General features: G+C 62.0%; 1 protein-coding gene across 1 annotated transcript in view; it reads right to left on the bottom strand.

Annotated features, from left to right (window-relative positions):
• TSC1 (TSC complex subunit 1) overlaps positions 1 to 20393 on the bottom strand; it is a 34959-nt gene that overhangs the window by 1374 nt on the left and 13192 nt on the right. Inside the window, 20 exon segments of the mRNA XM_036022412.1 lie at positions 245 to 406; positions 491 to 678; positions 2848 to 2970; positions 3662 to 3772; positions 4698 to 4880; positions 5497 to 5663; positions 6275 to 6318; positions 7378 to 7939; positions 8144 to 8248; positions 8721 to 8790; positions 10455 to 10573; positions 11127 to 11229; positions 11538 to 11656; positions 12236 to 12411; positions 13117 to 13190; positions 13582 to 13736; positions 14948 to 15092; positions 16184 to 16336; positions 17351 to 17454; positions 19306 to 19491. Of these exon segments, the coding sequence (XP_035878305.1) occupies positions 245 to 406; positions 491 to 678; positions 2848 to 2970; positions 3662 to 3772; positions 4698 to 4880; positions 5497 to 5663; positions 6275 to 6318; positions 7378 to 7939; positions 8144 to 8248; positions 8721 to 8790; positions 10455 to 10573; positions 11127 to 11229; positions 11538 to 11656; positions 12236 to 12411; positions 13117 to 13190; positions 13582 to 13736; positions 14948 to 15092; positions 16184 to 16336; positions 17351 to 17454; positions 19306 to 19411 (2969 nt within the window). The 5' untranslated portion in view covers positions 19412 to 19491.

The following is a 20393-nucleotide window of genomic DNA, read 5'->3' on the forward strand; positions in this document are numbered from 1 at the left end:
AGCCACAACCAGGGCCGACAGATGGCCATCCTGCACACGGACGCTGCCCGGGGCCCTGCGGAGGGGCTCAGGGCCACAGAAGGGAGCGGTGAGATGAGGGGACACCACGCGGGGCTGTGGGAGGGCTGGAGCCATGGGCCGTGGCTGCCCCACCAGGCCGTGACAGCTCTGACCCTCGTCACGCAGCCCTCGCCCTGCCCGTGGCATCAGGGACAAGGCCCTACGACACCAACGCTGTTCCTACCTTTCTTCCGCTGCTTCCGCTGCTTCCGTTTTCTCGTCTTCAAGCTTTTTCAGGAGGCCGTCCTTCTCCAGCCTGCCGTACAAGGCTAAGACCTCCCGTTCGAACACCTGGGTGATCCTCCTCTGAGCCTCGTACCTGCTCTCCGCGGCCTGCAGCTGCCCTCTGAAAGACACAGACCATTGGGGTGGGAAGGCCGCCGCGCGCCCCGCCCGGTGCTGCGCAGCCCCTCCCGGCGGCGGCCGTTACCTGGCCTGCAGCTTGACGTCCTCCAAGTACTTCTTCTGCTCCAGGAGGAGGTGGTCCTTCCTGGCCAGCTGAGACTCCAGCTCCAGCACCCGCTTCTGGGAGGTGTCCAGCCTCTGGCTCTGCTGCAGCATGTGGCTCCTGTGCTTCTCTAGCTCTTTCCGACACGCGGCTTTCATTGTTTCCACTTCCTGAAAGAGCGAGTGGCGTCGGGGGCTGCAGACGTGAGCACGCCGCGGCCGTCGGGGAAACCAGGTGACGGGCACCGGACAGTGCGTCAGCACAGCGGCGCGGGAGGGGGCTCGCGGGGGCGCCGACCCGGGACCCTTCCTCGAACGCTGCCCTGAAAGCGGCCGTCTCACACACGGACAGACAGCACTCCGGCCCGGGAGAATCGCCGCCGCCCACTCGGAAGAGCAGAAGCCTAGAAACGCTGCCCGGCCTGGCGCCGGGGAGACACGGAGGTGGGTGAATTTCAGCGCCCCCGCACTCGTGAGTTCCGTCACGCGCACTGGTGAGGAGGCGGAGCGGCCCCCTGCAGCCCCGCAGACGGCACGGCCGGCCGGAACGCCCACTCACAGCGCGCGGAAGGATGAGAAGCCCGCCGGCGGGGGTCGTGAAGTTAAAGACAACTAAGCACTGCCAGAGCGATCACACAGAAAAGAAACAACAAACTTTTTGGCCGACCCAGAAGAACCAGGGGGATGCGACCACCTGAAGCTCTGAACGGGGGGCCAGACCACGTGACCATTCCAGCTGTCCCTCCCAGCCCCAGACGTCAGCCCATCACCCCGGGTCAGGGAGCCAACAGATCTGTGTCCTGAGCAACGGCAGAGCGATGGAGACGCAGACAAACCACTGAACTAGGGAGGACACGTGCTCTTGCTGGCCCTCACACCCACCAGCCACCCCCCACCTGCCCGAGCAGGAGGAAGCTCAGCTCTGGGTCCTGGGGGCGAACCCGGGCGGCACCAGGCAAGGGCTGGCTACCGACAGCACGTGGCACGATCCGGGCCGGTAGCAAGGGTGGGAGGCCAGCGGATGGGTCCTGGGAAAGGCGTCCTTGCAAACAGCCCTGTGGGAAGCGACACTCCCCCTTCCCCAGGACACCGTGGCATCCACCTGCGGCCATGAGCACTGCTAGCCCGAGGGCCAGGTTGAAGGGACAGGTCAGCGGTGACGGTGGAAAGACCCAGCCTCCCTGCACCGTCCCTACACTGCGCCCCTGCCTCAGGACCCCCCCCAGAGAGGTGATGGAAGTCCTTAGTGACAAGCCCCTGAGTGCTCTTCGTGGCCGCCCGAAGCCGAGGGCACCTGCTCCAGCGTGTGAACCGTGCAGCGGCCCGAGAGCCCAGGGGCTTGCGCGAGGCCCCGAGTGTGCAGGTGCTCGAACCACGGGCGGCACAGAGGCGGCCCGGCCACGCCGCTCTCAGGGGACGCCAGGGACCTGCCGATGCCTGAGTAGCCTGTCGGAGGCGCTCTTCTCCCGCTGGTCTGTTTCCTGCCTCTGTCTCCCAAGCCACGCACTGTGCTTCCAGATTAAGCGAAAGATGGATTCCAGAGAGAGTCCCACGTTTACCTTCCTTCCAAAGGGAGTCAGAACTGAGAAGTAAGAACCTCAGAGCCGAGGGGCTGAGACACGAGGAGGAGCCCCATTATAAAGCTGCTCCTCTGGCTCTAAGACGGCGCTGTGCATTCGCCCGGGAAGGATGCCTTACATGGCCCAGGCACCAGCAGCCCCACAAAGAAGCCCGGGTGTGACAGGGAAGTCGGTGACAGGGCACATCTGAGCTCCTGCTATTGAAGTGCCATTCCCAACTCATCACTCACGTCACCCGAGGCTATTTCTAAAGTGACACGAAACTCCTGTCTCAGCGCCACCGGGAAGCACTAATTAACGTGAGACCGTCCCACGCCGGCCTTGTGGCAAGCTGAACCACCGTCCGCCGGAACTCAGTTCCGCATTAGAAGGAAGGGGCGCGTGCTCACCAGTGTGCACCCACAGTCCTGAGAGTCACGTGACACCGAGGCAGCTCCCCCCCCCTTCCTCCCCCCACCCTCCCCCAGAAAAGGGGCCGGGGCAGGAGAAGGGCGACCCTCTCGTCGCCTCCTCTGCACCAGCCCCCCTCAGGTGCTTTCAAGGACACCTGACTGAATTTCGACGCCACCCAACCCGGGAAACGAGCGCGCAGCAGCTCGGGGCAGCGCTCGGCTCGCTGGGCCGGGGAGAGGCGGGGAGGGACGGGGGACCGCGGCGCCGCCGCCAGCAGACGACTCGCGGAGCCACTCCGGGACATGACACGCAGCAGGCACGCCACCTCGGCCCCACAGCCCAGGGCCTGGCACCCGCGCCGGCCTACCTTCGTGGTGTCCGAGTGCTTGTTCTGCAGCTGCTCCAGATACAGCTCGTTGACCTCCCCGAGAACCAGCAGCTGCCTGTTCAGGAACTCCATCTGCTGCTGCACCGACTCGCTGTTCGAGAGCTGACCGAGACACGGGGACAAGTGCCAAAGGAGCCTCAGACCGGGACCCAGCCAGGGCACAGCGTCGGCGAGAGGCACAACCGACAGCGCCCATGGTTTCAAGCTCCCCCACCTGGCCGGCGTGGAGGGGGGCCTCGGGGGCAACAAGAACACGGACAGAGCGGCACTTCGGAGCTGTGCTGGCGCAGGGGAGAGGCACCAGCGCACCACACCACAGGGCTGTGCCAGGACGCCTGGAAGGAGGCCACGTGCAGGACCCAGCAGGGACCTTCAGTCCACGGGACCGAGCCCCAGGGGAGGCTCACGTGTTCCTGACCATGTGACTGCCAGCTGCACAGTGAGTCCCACACAGAGAGGGACCGCAGCTCGCAAACATGAACAGACTCGGCCCCTCCGCACGCCGAAGGTGTGGGCAAGAGCTCCCAGGACACGCGGGACGAGGGCTCAGGTGGGCCTTCCCTGCCAGCAGGCCACCCTGTGCACGCAGGTGCTGACCAGAGTCCCTGGCACCTGCCCACTCCGTGTTAACAGCACCAGAAACACGTCTAAACCCGGCCAACTGCCCCCGGAGAGCAGGAGCGGACTCACTCCTCACTCCCTGTTGGGACCCCTGACAGACACCCAGGGACGCGCCAGCCCCGTCTGAAGGAAGACCGCCAGCCGGAGCGCAGCCCCGACCCCCGCTTCCTACCTTCTGAGACACCTGACTGAGCAGCAGCTCGGTGTGGCACACCTTGCTGTTGGCCTTCTTGAGTTCCAGCCGCAGCTCCGCCACCATGTTCCTGCAGTCCTCCAGCTTTGTCTGCCCGGAGAGACACCTCAGGTCAGAGCGCTGGCGGGCTGGCCACCGGGGCCCCCGGGGCCTCGTTGCCCAGTGGGCCGCCGCAAACTCATTCTTAGTTTTTAAAAGTCAGCCACGGTCCCGACTGGTGCAGCTCGGAGGATTGGGTGTCATCCTGCGAACTGAAAGTCTGGTGGTTCAATTCCCAGGCAGGGCACATGCCTGGGTGGTGGGCCGATGTTTCTCTCCCTTTCTTTCTCCTCCCCACCCCCTCTCTAAAAATAAATAGAAACTGTTTTGTTTTGTTTTAAGTAAGTTACGGTGGGTTTCTGAGTGTCTAACAAAGGGAAAAAGAGGCCTCGGACCCCTGCTTCCCAAACTGCACCCAGAGCCCTGGGGCTGCACAGCAAACCCCAGGACGCTGCTGCAGGATGTTTTATTTTTGAGGGAAACACAGCGCCATCTGTTGGTCGTCACGTGCACTACTGGGTGGAGGTCGTTCAGGTCCAGTGTGACACATCCCTGCCCATGGGTGACGTCACCCCCTTGCGAAGCTGAGCTTCTGTGGTCAATGGGATAAAAACACCGGGGACCACCACCGCCACGAGACCGGACGTGCGGGCGGCTCTGGGTCCGAGGCTGCGCAGTGCCCGAGAGGCGCGCACACAACAGCACTGGTGAGCGGCCGTGTCCTTCCAAACGTCTGAACTGACGCACGGTGTCTCAGACGGGCGCTGCGCTGTCCGGGTCTACCTGGCCGGCAGAACTGCCAGCTGCCTGTCTGACTTCGGGGAGCCGGGGTACTGTCACTGGCACGCCGAGGGCACCGGGAGCCTCTGCCCCACACGAACGGACCTGCCCAGAGACCTGGCAGGCGCGGCGTCCGAGACAAGAGCAGCTCGTGGTGGCCACACGGGCAAGGGGCTGCAGGTGCGGCAGCGCGTACCTGCAGCTCCTGGCTCTGGTTGTAGAACTCCTCCCGGTCGTGCTGCAGCTGCCTGATCTGGCTGTGCAGCTGGCTGACCACCGTGTCCCGCTGCTCCTGCAGCTGGCTGTACCGGGCTTGCTCGTTCTGCAGGCTGACCTTCCATATCTGGATGTCTTTCTCCTGTAGCTTCAGCTGGTCTTTCTGGCAGAGACGGAAGATGTCGTCGTGTCAGCTGCCTTCCAGCGCGGGCCTGACGGCCCCTCCTATGCAACCTGGCTTTAGCTCCAGGGTTGCCAAGTGTCACACTAGCAAACGGACGTTAAGTTGCCTAAAGGACTTTTCTCAGGGACCGAGTTGCTCCCGATACCCCAGAGGCCCACTGCCACGGAACGCCCACCCTGCACTGGGCACTCGGCAAGTGCCGTTGTCCCGCTGTCTTAGAGACCGGTGACGGGCTCCGGGGGGCTACTTCCCTCAGTCGCAGGGCCAAGGCCCAGCCTCCCAACCAGCCTGTGGCTTCACAACTGCACCCCAGCGTTTGGGCCATCGAGTGGCTTCAGGAGAGCTGGCTGCACATTTGGAGAAACGAAATCATGTTTTGACCCTGCTGTCATCACAGCCAATCACGAGCACAAAAAAACCCACCGTCCCCACGGACTCTAAGATGGGCAAGGGAGCCCAGAGACGCGGCCGCTCCTGTGTCTCCCTCAGAGACCCGGCGGCCTGTGGAGCCACCGGGGAGCCGCGCAAGGACGAGGAAGTCTGACCCAGCTCAGGGGCTGCTCCTCACAGACCACGGGTGCCCCCCGGCGCTCACCATGGCCGCGTTGTGCTCCTCCAGAGCCGCCGCCCTGATCACCTTGCGGAGGAGCCGCCTGTTCCGCACGGCGTGCTGCTGCCTCTTGAAGCGCTCATAGAGCAGCTGGTTGTGCAGTAAAAGCAGCTGGTTGCGGAGGGTGCGGACCTCATCTGCGGGGGGAGAGCCTGGTTGTAAAGCAGAGGGAGGGCGGCAGAGACGCTGTTTACACGCCGTTCACTCGGGCACCCACCCCGGTCCGTTAGCTCGAGAAGCCAGCTCTTTGAGGGGCACCCTGCCATTTACCTAGCAAATGACCACTTGGTCCCCAGCACCTGGCACACATTAGGGAGATGGGGCGACACTCACCACCTACCTCCCTTTAAAGGGTCGCAACGGGCCCCGTGCGGGGTGACTCTCTGAGAGCGCTGTTTGTTTGTCCACACCACACGCCGGGACCACAGGCACACACTCCCGGTGACCCTCTTCTCCCCTCCCCGTGTGCTCTCCCCCAGGGACTCCCCCAGTTCTGCTCATCTGTTCACCGCGCCTGGGGCTGGCCCGGGGAAGCCTGGCGGGAGGCCTGCGAGGGGCACGGAGCGCATGCTCTTCGCCACTTTTCAAAAACAGCAAATGCTGACTGCGCGAGACCCCTGAGAGGGCCTCGGCCGGACACGCAGGGGAACGGGAGCGCAGGGGAGAGCTGCTTCCTGCAGGGCCCCTTCCCTCACGGGCAGAAAAGGCAGCGAGCAAGCAGGACCCACGTGGGCCGCATGTGGAGCTCAAGTAACAACTTTACCTCCAAAGTGGGTCCAGTCGACGGACTTGCTGGGTAAAGACAACCTAGGAAAAAGTCGTTCAAGAACACAGTTACTGACCTCACCTAGCACAAAGCACATGGACTTTTCATGGCAGCGGGGTCAGATCGCTTCCTCAGGGCATAAGGAAGTCTCCAATGCCAAGTGCACCTGGAGTCAGTGGAGGAGCCTCAGGGCCATGCGCGGGGCCAGCACATACAGAAAAAGGTGCTGTACCTGGGCCCATCACACCAAATGTCACGTGGAAAGGCATCTTAACTCTCACAACCTCTGCCAAATCCTACCTTAGATTAACTTAGAGAAGAAAACCAAAAGCTACCGTTCCCCAAGAACGTGTTGAGGAATGGTTTCAAACTTCCCCTTCCCCTTTGAAAAGGGTAATAAAAGAAAGGCTGGGCCCTGGCCGGGCGTCTCAGCTGGTTGGAGCACCGCCCCCATCCACCAACAGGTGGCGGGTTCGATCCCTGGTCAGGGTGTGTACAGGGGGCAACCAACGGATGCTTCTCTCGCGCATCAGTATTCCCCCCCCCGCCCCCTCCTCTCTCTCTGAAGTCAATGAGCACGTCCTTAGGTGAGCATCACCAACAAAAGACGTGCACCTGACAGGTTTCTAAGACGCCACGCGTGCCGCCCGCAGGGCAGGGGACCGCCCTGAACTTGCACTGAAAGGTGGCTGGTTTTCTCTTGCGCCTGCGTACCTGTCACCGACCACCCGCAGCTGGACAAAGAAGGGCACTGCGACCGATGTCCCTACATCTGCAATACCACCACCTCACCCTCAAACTCTGAGAGCGAGTGTGAAACCTCTGAACACCCCCACGGCGTGGTGGCCCCAACAGCCTAAACGTACAGACTCACGTGAAAATGAAACACTGTATAAGGGGGGGTCTGGTTCAACGTGTGTGACCCAGTTACGAATGAGAGACGGCGACAGGCTGGGGCAGTAGGTGACCGAACAGGAGGAGCAGCGGCCTGGCCTCTAGGTGAGGGCCTGACCCGCCCGCACGCCCCCCCCCCCCCCCCCCCCCCCCGGTTTCCCACCACAGCTGGACCCGCAGGGGGCGGGGCCCCGCCAGCGCCTTACTTGCTCAGCTCCTTGCTGTGTGCGTCGGCCCCCTGCTGGATGAGCCTGTCCAGCACCTCCAGCGGGGAGGCAGAGGGGGCACAGTCCTCCTGGGCGCCCCCCCTCACTCTCTCCAGCAGCTCCGCGCTCTTCCTGCCGATGAAGCGATGGGCGGTCTCTGGCAACGCCACCTCGAAGAGGTGGTCGTAGAGGGGAGGCTGCCCACTTCCAGAGCGCGGGCCCCGCTGAGGCGGGGTTTTGCAAGGGCTGGGAGTGACGATGCTGGTCTCCAGGGGGATCCGGCGTCCCCCGGGCCCGGCAGGGCCTTCGTCGGCGCCCGCGCCGGGCAGCTCTATGGGAGTGAAGGCTTGCTTCGGGGCGTCGGGCCCCAGCTTGTCCAGGGAGGAGTTGAAGGGCTCGGGGTGCACAAAGGCGCCCTGGACGCTGCAGGCGGTGGAAGGGGTGGTCTTCCTCGGACAGCCCGGGAGGCTGTCCTGGTAGAAGGGAGAGTCAAAGCCGCCTCGAGGGACCAGGGGCTCGGCGTCGGCCAGGGTGATCTCAGAAAGCTCTTTCGATATCGCCGCTGAGAGGGGGGAGGGAGGCGAGAGACGCTACGGTAAACAGGCCACCTGGGGCAGGCCGGGCGGGGCCGGAAGGGCGGAGCCACAGCAGCACCCCTCCCCCTGGCAGCCGACCCAGACCGAACCCCCGCCCTCCTCCCCCATGGGAAGAAAAGCCAGGGGAGCCCGGCAGTGCTGATGGTGAGCCCGGACCCCACACCCCGCACCTTCCTCTTTGTCCTTCTCGATGCTGTCTTCTTCAGAGGCCAGGTCGCCCAGGAACTCCGAGAGGTCACTCAGGGCGACGGAGCCTTTGCTGCCGGAGAGCTCTTCTACAGAGAAACCGAGACAACGCAAGTCGACGCAGCGCACCAGAGGCCACGCCGCCACCACCCCAGCGGCACGGCGCCTGCCGCACCAGAGGGGCCGCTCGGCTCCCCCTGCAGGGCAGTGCGGGAGGCTGGGCCATTCCCCCAGGGTTACGGGATAAAGCTAACACTCCACTGGTGACCTGAGTAAAGGTGCCAGAAAACTACCCCCACAGAACGCAAAATTCTCCGTTCTCAACGCTCAGAGAACAGGTAATGCCAGTCCGGCCAGATCAACACAAGGGCACGGCACCGCAGGAGGTTGGAAGCGGTTTTTGCAGTCGCTGTTAGGCTGGCTCTCGGGACGAAGCACCGGTGTGGTGACTTATCTCCGGGCCCCCGGGCCCTGCGGTTTCCCAGACCACCCCCGTGTCCACACACGGCCCGCCCGGGGGTGGCAGGCGAGGCCTGTCGCCCCTGTCCCCGGGGACTGTACCTGGCCCTCGGTCGCTCGGGACGTGCGGCTGTCTGTGCAGGCTGGGCCGGGCCGGGTCCGGTCTCTCCTCCTGCAAAGACAGGCACCGCTCATGTCCCACGGCAGGGCTGGGTGCGTGGCCTCAGACGTAAGAGGAACAGCCCACCTGTCCACATTGTTAGATTAGAGAGGAGCTGAACGGTTAGCCCAAGGGTTTGCAAACTGTTTGGTCTCAGGATGCCTTCATAGTCTTAAAAATTAATGAGAATCCCAAGAGCTTTTGTTTATGTGGTTTTATCTAATGATAGTTACTGTATTAAAATTGAAGTTGAAACTTTAGAGATCATTAATTCACTTAAAAATAACAACCCCCCTTACATGTAAACATAAACAACACATATTTTTATTTAAAACAAAAGCCAAAAAAAACCCCACCCTTACTTCCCTGACCAAGAGCAAAGGAGCCAGGAGCGTGGAGCTGTTCCGCACCTCCAGCGTCCCCACACGGCCCGGCGGTGGCGGAAGGCGGCGGGGCCTCCGCACCCGCCCCTCCCTCAGTCTGCGGCAGCGCGGCACATTCTGGCTCACGCGCATCGAGAGCACCCTGGGCCCCACAGGTGAGCGGTGGTAAAGGTGTGTCAGCAGATTTTTCAGATGACTGTGGACAACCACCTTTGACATCACACCTGAACTTGACCCTGGATTATTTATTAAACGGTGATTACGAAGTGAGATCTGAGACCACAGCAGTTCACTTCTCACACTGCGTACCGCCCGCTGGCCTGCCTCGTGCCCTGAACTCGCCTGTCACCTGCACGGGGCGCTGCAGCGCCACGCTCGGGGCATCTAGAAAGCACTAATGTGTCATTTAGGTTCGCCAGGTTGTACGGACGGGTTGAAGGGTTTCACTGTCCAGCACTGAAAACTCAGGTTCCCAGCCAAGCTACTCAAGACACTTTAGTCCCATCCTGCAAGTCTGGGGGGCGCTACCAAGCTTGGGGGGGCGGCCGCCAGTGTTTCAATGCCCCAATCTCATCGGGAAGCTAATGTCGTCATTGCAGCCACCACTGTCCATCGCTTGTCTTGAAGGGACAGGCTTAGTCCCTCGTTTAAGAGTGTAGCTGCTAGACACATACTCGGGTCTGCATGACCACAGTCTGTCCCCCGGCTGTCCTCCACAGCAGACTGCGCTGCGGGGAAGGGGGGGGGGGGTGAGATGGCCTCGCGGGCCCGCATCTCCGCCACGCCGCTGAGCAGTGACGCGCTGGCCGTGTGCTCCTCCGTACCGGAAAGAAGATCTCCCACACGGTCCCGGGGCCGAGACGTAACCAAACCAGTACCTTTCACTGCCTCCTACAGCACACACGTCCAAGTTAGCTCTTTCGGTCTGTCGTCCTCCTTTACCCTGAAGCACGTCAAGGAGGCAGGTGGGCGCCTGCCGGGATTTGTGCTCAGGGGCCAGCTGTCTCCCTGCCACTGTCTCTCCACCTCGAGCCCAGGGCAGTCGGGGGACGGACGACAGCTTAGGGACAGCTCGGGACTGCAGTGGAAGGACTTCTGACCTAGGGGGCTCCCAGAAGGGTGCCGGGAGCCCCGAGCCAGCTGACCTCACGTGAAGACCTGCTGGTGAGTCTGTTTTCAGCCGTCCTGGTTCCAGCCCGCCCCTTTCAGGCCCAAGTCCTGTCTCGCACGACGGGCCCCGCCAGGCGGGTCTGCGAGCAGCCCCGAGCGTGGGCCGCAGGCGGCCGGGCGTACCTTGCGGGGGGGCGCCGCTGCGGGCTGGGGGAGGGGCGCGAGCGCGAAGTCGTCCGCGTGGCAGGGCAGGGCCGGAGGAGGAGAGGTGGCGGGGGTGCCCAGGGGCGTCCCTTTTCCTCCTGCTCAGAGACAAGGACAGAACACACGGTCACCGAGCCCCATCGTTAGGCGAGCGGCCACATTATTCTCAGCCCGCCGGTTACTGCGGGGAAAGAAGCACGAGTTAACTTTCTGGGGATCTAGGCCGGTCTCTTTTTTTTTTAACTTTATGTATTTCTTTCGAGAGAGAGGGGAAGGAGCAAGAAGAAGAGGGAGAGAAACACTGATGGGCGAGAAAAACAGCTCAGTTGCCTCTCACACACCCCCAACTGGGGACCTGGCCCGAAACCCAGGTGTGTGCCCTCACCAGGAATCGAAGAGCTGACCCTCTGGTTCAAAAGCTGGGGCTCAGTCCAGTGAGCCACACCAGCCGGCGCTGGGTCAGTCTTTGTCATTTATTTATTTTTTTGGGTTCACGTTACATGTTCTGGAAGCCCAGAGGTTTGCGTTAAGTGTCAACATCAGGGTCACCACTGCAAGTGGCCCCCAAAGTCACGGTCAGATCCGAGAGACCACTCCTGGTCATCGGAGGCGGGCCCGACCCCCCCCAAACCCCGCCTGGGACACACATACCGAAGACCTTGCTGTAAGGGTGTGACGCGTCGGGAGGGACGGTTCCAGGGGAGGTCGGAGGAGTGGTCATGCCACACACCACGGACGGGCTCCAGAGCGCGGCCTGGGGAGGCAGCGAGGCGTGAGCGGTGCGGGGCGAGCGCCGCGGCACCTGAGGGTCACACGCACCGCTGGCGGCCCCCCGCGCTGGAGAGCGCGTCTCGCCAAAGCTCCACCGACAGACAAGCTGCGTTTTCTCAGTCTAGACCCTGAGAGAGACCCAAGTGGGTTCTGTCCATACACTTTTCAAAATAACTCCTCCTGAAACGAGCAGCGTGAGACCTTCCCAGACCACATGCCAAACCCTGACTCGATCGGTCAGCTTCAATGGCGAGCGCGGGGGGAAAGCGGGCACACCACTGGACACCGTACCTGCGGCGGCTCCGTGGACAGCCGCGGCGGCGCAGGGAGGCTCAGGGGCGGAGGTAGCTGCCCCGGCGTGCTGGACGCCGTGGGCCGGGCCTCGGAGCGAGGGGTGGAAGTCACACTCCCTGCAAGGAGAGGGGGAGAGTGTGCGGCGTCGGTGAGCGCCCCCTGGCTGCTCTGGGAAGAAGTGCAGCGCTCTGTGTTCAGGACGTCCGCCCGTGGGGACAAGGGACACTTGGGGGTGCTCTGTGGAAACGCAGCGCGGTGGGGCTCGCTGCCGGCTGTGCTTCCGGAGAGCCGAGAGGACACGCCGACGGCAGCGTCAGGGACAGCGCCCGCAGACAGCCCGGCCCCCTCACCGGCCGGGTTCTCGGCTGTCCACCGCCTCGACCTTCTCGGGGCGGCGCCGGGAAGCAGCAAGGCCCCCGGGGAGTGGGGCCTCACGCCCACCCTCTGTTCTCAGCACTGAAGGCACGGCACGCTTCTGCCACTAGGGAGGGGATCACGGGCCTGGGACTACGTTACACTGGAAAGAGGAACTGGTCAGGGCAAAATGGAGGCAAATTCAAACTTTCAATGTTTGGGAAACAGCTCCTAGGAGCTGAGCTGAGTCTCATTCTAGGCGGAGGAAAGTCAAGTCGGCGAACATCCACGCTGCTCTCCAGGGGCCAAGGGGCAGTGAGGAGCAGCACCCTCCACTGTACCGTAGCTGTTCGGCGTGTCGGCGTAAGGGCTGGCGGGGGCCTCGGCGGGGTGGTGGGAGCAGCGGGCTGCATGGCGGTGAGACACGGAGCAGCCATCCTCGTACGAGGCTTCCGTAGGGTCCAGAGAGATTTTGGCACACTCGATTACGACATCGTGGGTTTCTAACTTCTTCCACCTGTCAAAGGCAAAGAGCGCCCAGAAGTGCAGGCTGTGGCCCGTTCACGAGTGACACGGGCAGGAGTGCCCACTCCAGCCAGCCACGGACCCACGAGCCGCCGAGAACAAGGCAGGACCACCCCAGCGCAAGGACCACCCGTCAGAAACTGGCCCTTAGTTCCACACACCTGGGTCCTTCCTAGAAACAATGGCTACACCAAGTCACCAGAAGCTAATCTGAGAGAAGAATGCCACTCACAAGAGACTGGGCACAGCCGCATCAGAGAACACGAACCGTGCACAACGGCCGCCGGGGGAGACCTGACGCCCGAGGGGACCGAGGAACAGGGAGCCCTGGAGGCCGCCGAGCAGCGGGCCTGACCCAGGGTCCCCCGCCACGCCTCGGACTCCCAGCCGCTGCCAGACCACCGCGCGGCCCAGACAGCCAAAGCCCCAGAGGAAGCCCGCGAGGACATTTAGAGAGCTGTGTAAGGGCTCCTGCGACGGGGGCCGCCGTTCCACTCCCACGCGCCCGGCTTCTGGACACAGACACCCCCCAGGACGCGCGCCACACTCAGCCCAGCGCGGCTTGAAATGGAAGAGGAGAGAGGAGGAGCCCAGAGTCCGGCCCGAAAGATGCCCCTGCAGAGGGGAAACCACGCAAGGGCCCCGCGCTCAGCCTCCCGAGAGGTCCTGAGAGTACGTCGCTGGCGGGTGCCCATACCTCCGAGGGTCCAGTTCATGGTCCTTGGATCCGGTCACCAGGTCCGGGTGAATCCGCACGTGCGCCATCATCGGCTGGAAGGGGTCAGAGTTGACAGGTAGAAGGCTTAGCGCCTGTGCTGTCTGCACACAACAGAACACCCCGGACAACACCCGAGCATGAGTGCTGCTGCGGGCCGCGGCGCGGACGGGCCTCTGACGCTGCGTCGAGGGAAGGGGGCCGGGCGCAGGAGACCCCCCGGGGCACGGCCCCGTCTGCGAGAACCGTCCAGGACAGGCAGGCCTCTCTGAAGGCAGGAGGTAGACCGGCAGTGGCCTAGGGCTGGGGAGGGGGCCTTGGTCTGGGGGCCTTGGTCTGGGGGGCTTAGTCTGGGGGGAAGGCAGAATTTCTTTTCAGAATTCCCCGTCTACCATTGAACAGAGAAGCTGCAAACGCAGCCTGTCTGCCCAGGCACGTCTCACGTACCTTGACCACTTCCTCAAAGGTCGCCAAGTTCTCCTTCATGCTGTAGTGCGAGCGCAGAAAGGAGACGAAGTTGCAGGGGTACATGCCGTAGAGGCGGTGAAAGAGAGCGTAAACACTGGTGTAGAGGTGGACGAGGGAGATCTCCGCCACGTGCCCTGGAGGGGAAGCCATCGAGGGGGGACTCGGAGCCGGACACGAGACCGGTGGGCGCCGAACAGATGTGGCCCCGAGGCTGGCACGGCCGCCCCACCTGGCCCCGGAGAGGGAGGCGGCCTGCGACGCGGATGCGAGCTCAGCACACCCCCGGGTACAGATCCACGGGGGCTCCCCATGGCCTCGGGATGCACTCCGGCCCACTCTGAGGGGCCCGGAGGCTCTCACCGACCGCCTCCGCCCTCCTCCCCGGCCATGCCCCCCAGAGGACCCCAGGCGTTCCCACCACGCGAGCTGCCTCTGTAACGACGGCCGCTGTCCCTGACATCGCTGGTCCCCCGCCCCTCGCCCTGCTCAGCACACGCTCCCCGAGGAGGGCGCTGCCTCCCGCACGTCTGCACTCTCGGTGCCTCGCACGGTGCGGGTGCCCGGCCGGGTTCAGACACCTGCGAGCCAGCGTGTGAGAGCCCTGCGAAGTCAGCACGGAGTCTCCCAGCTGTGCACGCCTGGAACTGCAGAGTGAGGGGGCCGCTGCCCCGAAGCCAGCTCTGAAGCAAGCTGTGAGCGCAGGGGAAAGAGCTCGCTCCATCCGGCCGGGCCCGGGGGAGAGCCCCGCGTCCCCCACGCACACACCACCCCTCCCTGTCCGGCAGGCCGCCCGCCCCCAGGTGGCGCTGCCGACGTGACCGGCCCACGTGGGCCTGTCTCACAGGCTCACACACCCGCCCTCCCTGTCGGCGTGAGCATCGCGCGTGGGATGACCGAGAGCCTGAATTTCACGAGCTAACAGCTTCCGCGTCCTTCTGGCAGAGCCGCGCCACCTGCCGAGACGGGGAACACCCTCTGCACGTGCAGTGGGAGGACACACGGGACATCCTGCACGCTCCGCGCCGCTCCAGCCCACCCCCGAGCGGGCGCTCAGAGCCCAGAGCTGCTCACCCCGGGCCTGCCACCGCACAGGCCGACGCCGCCTTCAGCTCCCCGAAGGTCAGGCCTCACCTCCCACCAGCCCTCGGAGCCAACAGGAGGACAAAGGCCCCTCCACGGCCATGCCTCCCCTCCTGCCCACGGCGGACGGACGCACCAGGCTGCTTCCTCACCGGCTCCGGACAACACCCCCTTCGCAGGTCCCTCCCGTGCAGCGCGCACCCCGCTCGTCGGTAACGAGCGCACCGCGAGGCAGGGCACGGCAGGCGCAGGAGGACACCCGTACCTGGTTTCTTCAGGCACCACGACGAGAGGCGGCCGAAGATGTCGAAGAAGTCGTGCAGGTGCTGCTTCCCTGCCTGCGGGATCATCGGCAGCATGGTTATCAGCACCAGGACCCCGGTCGTGAGGACGATGACGTCAGTGTCCACCTGCACGGGGAGGGGCGGGCCAGGTCACCTGTCGGGGGTGGCACTAGGCCCAGCAGCCCACGCACGACCAGGTGCCGGTGCCCAGGGCTCTCGGGCGAGAGGTTCACTTGGGCTCCTCTCCCTGTCCCCGCGGCCCCAGTGCCTGAGGGCCAGGTCCCCACTGGGGGCCACGTGAGAGGCAATCACCCACTGATGTTTCCCTCTTTCTCCTTCCCTTCCCTTCTAAAAATAAATAAGAACCTTTAAAAAAATGAAATAAAAAATTAAAAAAATCAAGTCATTAAAATGTTCCTGTTTCCCCCCCAGTTCTCCACACACGGTTTTATGATACCCTATCAACGTGACACCGTGGGACCCCCTGTAGGGGTCACGAAGCACCCAGTTCCCTTGCTGGCAGAGACGAACACCCTCCGCAGGGCGCCCTCTCGGACGGGTCCGCCCGTGCGCAGTGAGCGCCACTGGGTTTCTCCAGGGCTCTGTGAGGGGCAGGCGCTTCCCATCAGCCACGTTCTGTTACTTTACAGATAGGAAATAATTCCAGGAACTGAAACAGATTAAGCGAAGAGCCCTGAGTAGTTCTGCAAGCCGCTACCAGCACTCAGGCCAGAAGGTTCTATGTAGTTCTACGCTTGGACTACGTAGGAAACCTGAGGGCAGGGCGAGAAGGCAGAGTGCAGTTCAGCAGGCACCCCCACTGCAGCTGTGGGCAGGCGCGCCCCTAAATGCCGGAGGGCCTCTGAGCCCCGTCCCTGGAGCTGAGAGGAATGTGGGGGTGAGGGTTCCCAAAGGCAAGCCAGCGGGCGTTCAGCGAGGGAAGGTCAGCGAGGATGGAACCGAGGAGGGCTGGAGTGAGCAGTGCTGAACCAGCTGGGTGAAGCACCGCCAGCCGCGCTCGGACAAAAGCCACTCAACAGTGGCGCCCCGAGAAGGTGCTCAGTCCCGCCTCTGGTGTTCAGGCACAAGCACCAGATGCCTGGAAGTTCTCAAGCTCTCCAAGTTAAGATCTAGCTGCTCGCTTGCTGGAAGCGACTCCACACTTCAGGGAGCACGCACACGAAGTCACTTCTCGCGAGCCCTTGCCGCCACCGTACCTTGAGGCATCTCAGCAGAGAAGGCAGGAGCGGAGCCTGAGAGAGCTTATGCTTCCAGGACGGCTGCAGCCGGATGACGTGCCCCAGCAGCGAGAGGGTGGGCAGCCGAGAGGTGGCTTTGCCCACATACTCGTTCATCTTGTCCAAGAGGTGCTAAGAATGTGAAGAACAGAAAGGCGTCTCAGGAAAGCTGGGGGGCGGGCCGAGGGAGCCACGGCAAACCCTCGACGAACGCAGGAGGCTCACACGAGCACAGGCGACAGCCATGGGCCCGCCCCCCGGCTCCCCTGGTGCGGAACGAGGGTCGTGCAGGCACCGGATCCCACTCGAGAATTTGTGCCCCGTGTCGGCGGACCAAACACTGCTCACTGCTGCATCTGGCCCGAGAGCAGGCAGCCGGCCTGCCCTCCCCGGAAAAGGATCCGCCTCCGCCGGCAGGCCCAGGGGACGCTCCTTCCCGGACCCCCTTTCTGAAGCACAAGCTGGCCACCAGTTGCCACAACCACAGGTCCCCAGCCCACGGCCGTGGCTGGGGCTGGGAGGGGACCCTGCTGGAGACAGCCACTTCCTGCCACGGTGGCCCAGCACCAAGGCCGGGCCCCACATATCAGTCAGGGAGTGGCAGAAGTTCACATTCGGCCCCGGGTGAAACAACAAGACACACCGTGAAAGGCAGACAACGGCAAGGCCTTCGAGTTCTGGTGAAGTCACCAGCACAGGAACTCATGACATCGCAATGCCTGCCACTACAGTGCCGCTGGCTACCTCCCGCCAGCAAAACGAAAAGCAAAAAACACGAGGACCCCTGAGTGCTGGCACGCAGGCCCCCTCCACAGCGCTCCCCTCGGTCACTGCACGCAAGGTTTTCCCAGACCGATGAGAAGCCGAAAATCCCGTTTGCAGCGTGGTTTCGACAAGGGGCCCTTCACGGATCAATTTGGCACTGTTTCTTTAAACAGCGGGATCTTAGCAAGCCTCTGAAATTCATTTCGTTTTGCAAGCCATCCTGGAAAGGGAGGTCCTGCCGGGGCTCTGCACGTGTGCTGGTCACCTGCGCCTGAGGCCCTCTGTGGCGGGCAGCGCCGGAGGAGCGGGCGCCCGGCCGGCACGACGCGCGTGAGGAGCTGTGGGTGCCCCTTGCGGGGACGCTCCCCCTGCGGCAGGTACCTTATCGTGTGGCTCCTGCAGGGTCGTCAGGATGTGCAGGACTTGCTGAGAACTGGTCTCCAGGTAGTAGTCCACCAAGGTGTTCACGAGCATCGGACCGCGGTCTAAACAAAGAAAAGGGCAGCTTCTCGTAGCCATTTCCTTTAACGCCCTAAATGGACCTCAAACAGCTGCCTGTCACAGAATCCAGAACAACGTTCCTCTGCATGCCACCCGAAGCTGTGTGAGGCCTGCGATTCTCCTCCTTATGTTAATTTGGATCTCACAGTAAGATAATACCAAGTTTATTTGCCTAAGCATCCATAAAAGCACATAGGATTCTACCTTCTTTCCTATTACTTCCTTAATTAGAATAACCACGTCTACTATTAAGCATTCAGACTGTAGGAAAGTACACACAATTGAAAGAGTCTCCTCACTCCTACCTCCCGACCCACTTCTCAGAGAAACACCCTTGACCCCGGTCCATGTCCTTGCAAAGGTTTTCCCGCTGTGGAATCTCAGTCTCTCTCACGCACGCACAGCCCCCCCCCCCCCGTCCCTGTGCCCCCAGCCCATGCGAGTGTTCTAACCATTCCAACGAGGCGGCGCGGACGCCTTCCCGCAGCGGCACCTACGGCCCACTCCCCTCTCCTCTCCGCTGACCCCTGTTCTCCACCGCGTGGCTCCATGTAACTATGGTAACCACTCACCCCCTGGAGGCTACCTGGCTTTTCCAAATTTCTTACTATAGTTCATTTCAGGCTATAATGAAACATTTACCTGCTGATTCTTGTCAGCAGGCAAATGGGGTATGTTTTGAGGTATTTTTTTGTTTTGTTTTTCTGTTTTATCCTCACCTGAGAACATTTCTTTTTCATTGCTTTCCAGAGACAGACAAGTCGATGCAAGACAGGAGCATCGACCGGCTGCCTCCCCTATGCACCCAGGCCAGGGATCAAACCCACAACCTTTAAGTCACAGCCAACTCTCCCACCGGGACACATCGGCCAGGGAAAATGGTACATGTTTGTACACTGATGACAGATCCTGCAAAAAAGGCTGAACTCCAATTTATTCTCCTGCAAATAAGGTCTATTTCTTTTTTTTTTAAGATTTTATTTATTTATTTTTAGGGAGGGGAGGGAGATAGAGAGAGAAACATCAATGTGCAGTTGCTGGGGGTTCTGGCCTGCAACCCAGGAATGTACCCTGGCTGGGAATCGAACCTGGGACACTTTGGTTCCCAGCCCGCGCTGAATCCACTGAGCTATGCCAGCCAGGGCTATTTCTTTTTTTTTTTAATTACAAAAATTTTTAAAGATTTTATTTATTTACAGAGAGAGAGGAAGGGAGAGAGAAAGACAGAAAAATATAAATGTGTGAGAGATACGTCGATCAGCTGCACCTCACACGCCCCCGACTGGGGACCTGGCCAGCAACCCAGGCCTGTGCCCTGACTGGGAATCGAACCGGCAAACTTTTGGTTTGCAGGCCGGTATTCAGTCCACTGAGCCACACCAGCCAGGGCACAGTGTCCATTTCTGTGATCAGTATTTGATGTTTGCCGACCTGGTAAACAAAACTGGTACTGTTTAAATTGTTCTCCTCGGATTAAAGAAAGGTTAAGCGTTTCTCGCATTGAAAATCACATATGACTTACAGATAAACTGTGTATCTGGGGTTTGCTCTGAAACCCTTGGGCCGGGGCAGAGTCAGGGAGGTCAGGGTGGAAAGAAGGGCAGAGCCTCGGGGCTCGGCCCGCGCAGCTCCCCACGGGACGGCACTTCCCATGCGCACGTCCCAGCACCCTGCGCCTAAAAGCCGCCAACACAGGGCCCCAGAGCGGCCCCACAGGTGAGCATGTGCTCCTCACTGGTGGCTGTGGAGACACTGTGTGTGTGTGTGGGGGGGGGTGAAAACCCCCACTTCCCAGCGGGACTCGGAGCCCCCCCAGGGGAGCGGAACCTGCTCACCAGAACTGAGGTTCTCTTTGAAGACGGCGGTGACGTCGTCGCGCACACTCAGCACGGGGGAGTCCAGCATGGAGAGGAGCTCCCCGACGTTCGCCTGCTGGGCCATCTCCTCCCGGGGACGCGCTGCGCGGGGTCCAGGACGCGCGTCACAGGCTCCGAGGGCTCCTCATCGGTGCCACAGCCAGGCTGAGGAAAGGGAAGACGACAGCGTGACGAAGTGGGCTCGTTCCTCCCCACAGGAAACCACCCGCAAGGCGAAGCAGCCCGCGTGTTCGGCACCGAGAACGGTGAGTCCGGAGCTCTGCTGACGACCGCAGCCAGGGTGTGTGGACAACCCCCCCCCACACCGGTGTCACAGCATCACAGCACCTGGACGAAGGGGCCAAGCCTAAGCTACCCTACTTCTGATTCTTGCCTGGGTTTTGGCTAGGATTACGTTCATTTTTCAAGTCACCCATCCAAAAATCGGACAAACTATTTTCAGAAAAAGAACTGAAGGCACAGTGTTTTCTTCTCAACTGTCCTCTCAGTGCCTAAAGGCTGGTACAGCTGGTGAGGTCACAGCCCCTAAGGTCCACACCTAGTTTGCACCACGGGCCACCTCTCTATCTGGAGGGCGGGTGCTCACGTCACTGGCTACAGGAAAGGGCCGTCGGGGCAAACTTGACCTTTAAGCTCCACGATGCAGATCTCTACGGCATGGAGCAGCTGCAGCGTCCGGAGGTGCGAAAAGGCAGCTCGCTCCCCGAGCGTGGCTACACCCGCTGCCTGCGTCTCCCCGCTTCCACCTCCAGGGCTGCACTCGGACACGGGCCATCGCCGCGGCCGTCCACCAGACAGAGCCGCGCGCCTTTGCACACGCTGTCAGACACGCTCCTTCCCTGGTCCTCATTTCTCAGGGACAGAAGCAGAGGCCGGGCCATTGGCTCAGGCTCACACAGCTTGCAAGAGGCAAAACCAGGGAAGAACCGAAATGTGAGCCCAGATCTGCCTGGACCCAAAACCCCTCCCCAAAACATGACCTTAGACTAGCTTGTGGTTTTGACCCTCACAGCAACTCTGCGAGACAAACAATATTATCTTCCTTT

This window comes from Phyllostomus discolor, chromosome 3 (genome assembly GCF_004126475.2).
Source record: "Phyllostomus discolor isolate MPI-MPIP mPhyDis1 chromosome 3, mPhyDis1.pri.v3, whole genome shotgun sequence".
In the NCBI taxonomy this organism is placed as follows: Eukaryota; Metazoa; Chordata; class Mammalia; order Chiroptera; family Phyllostomidae; genus Phyllostomus; species Phyllostomus discolor.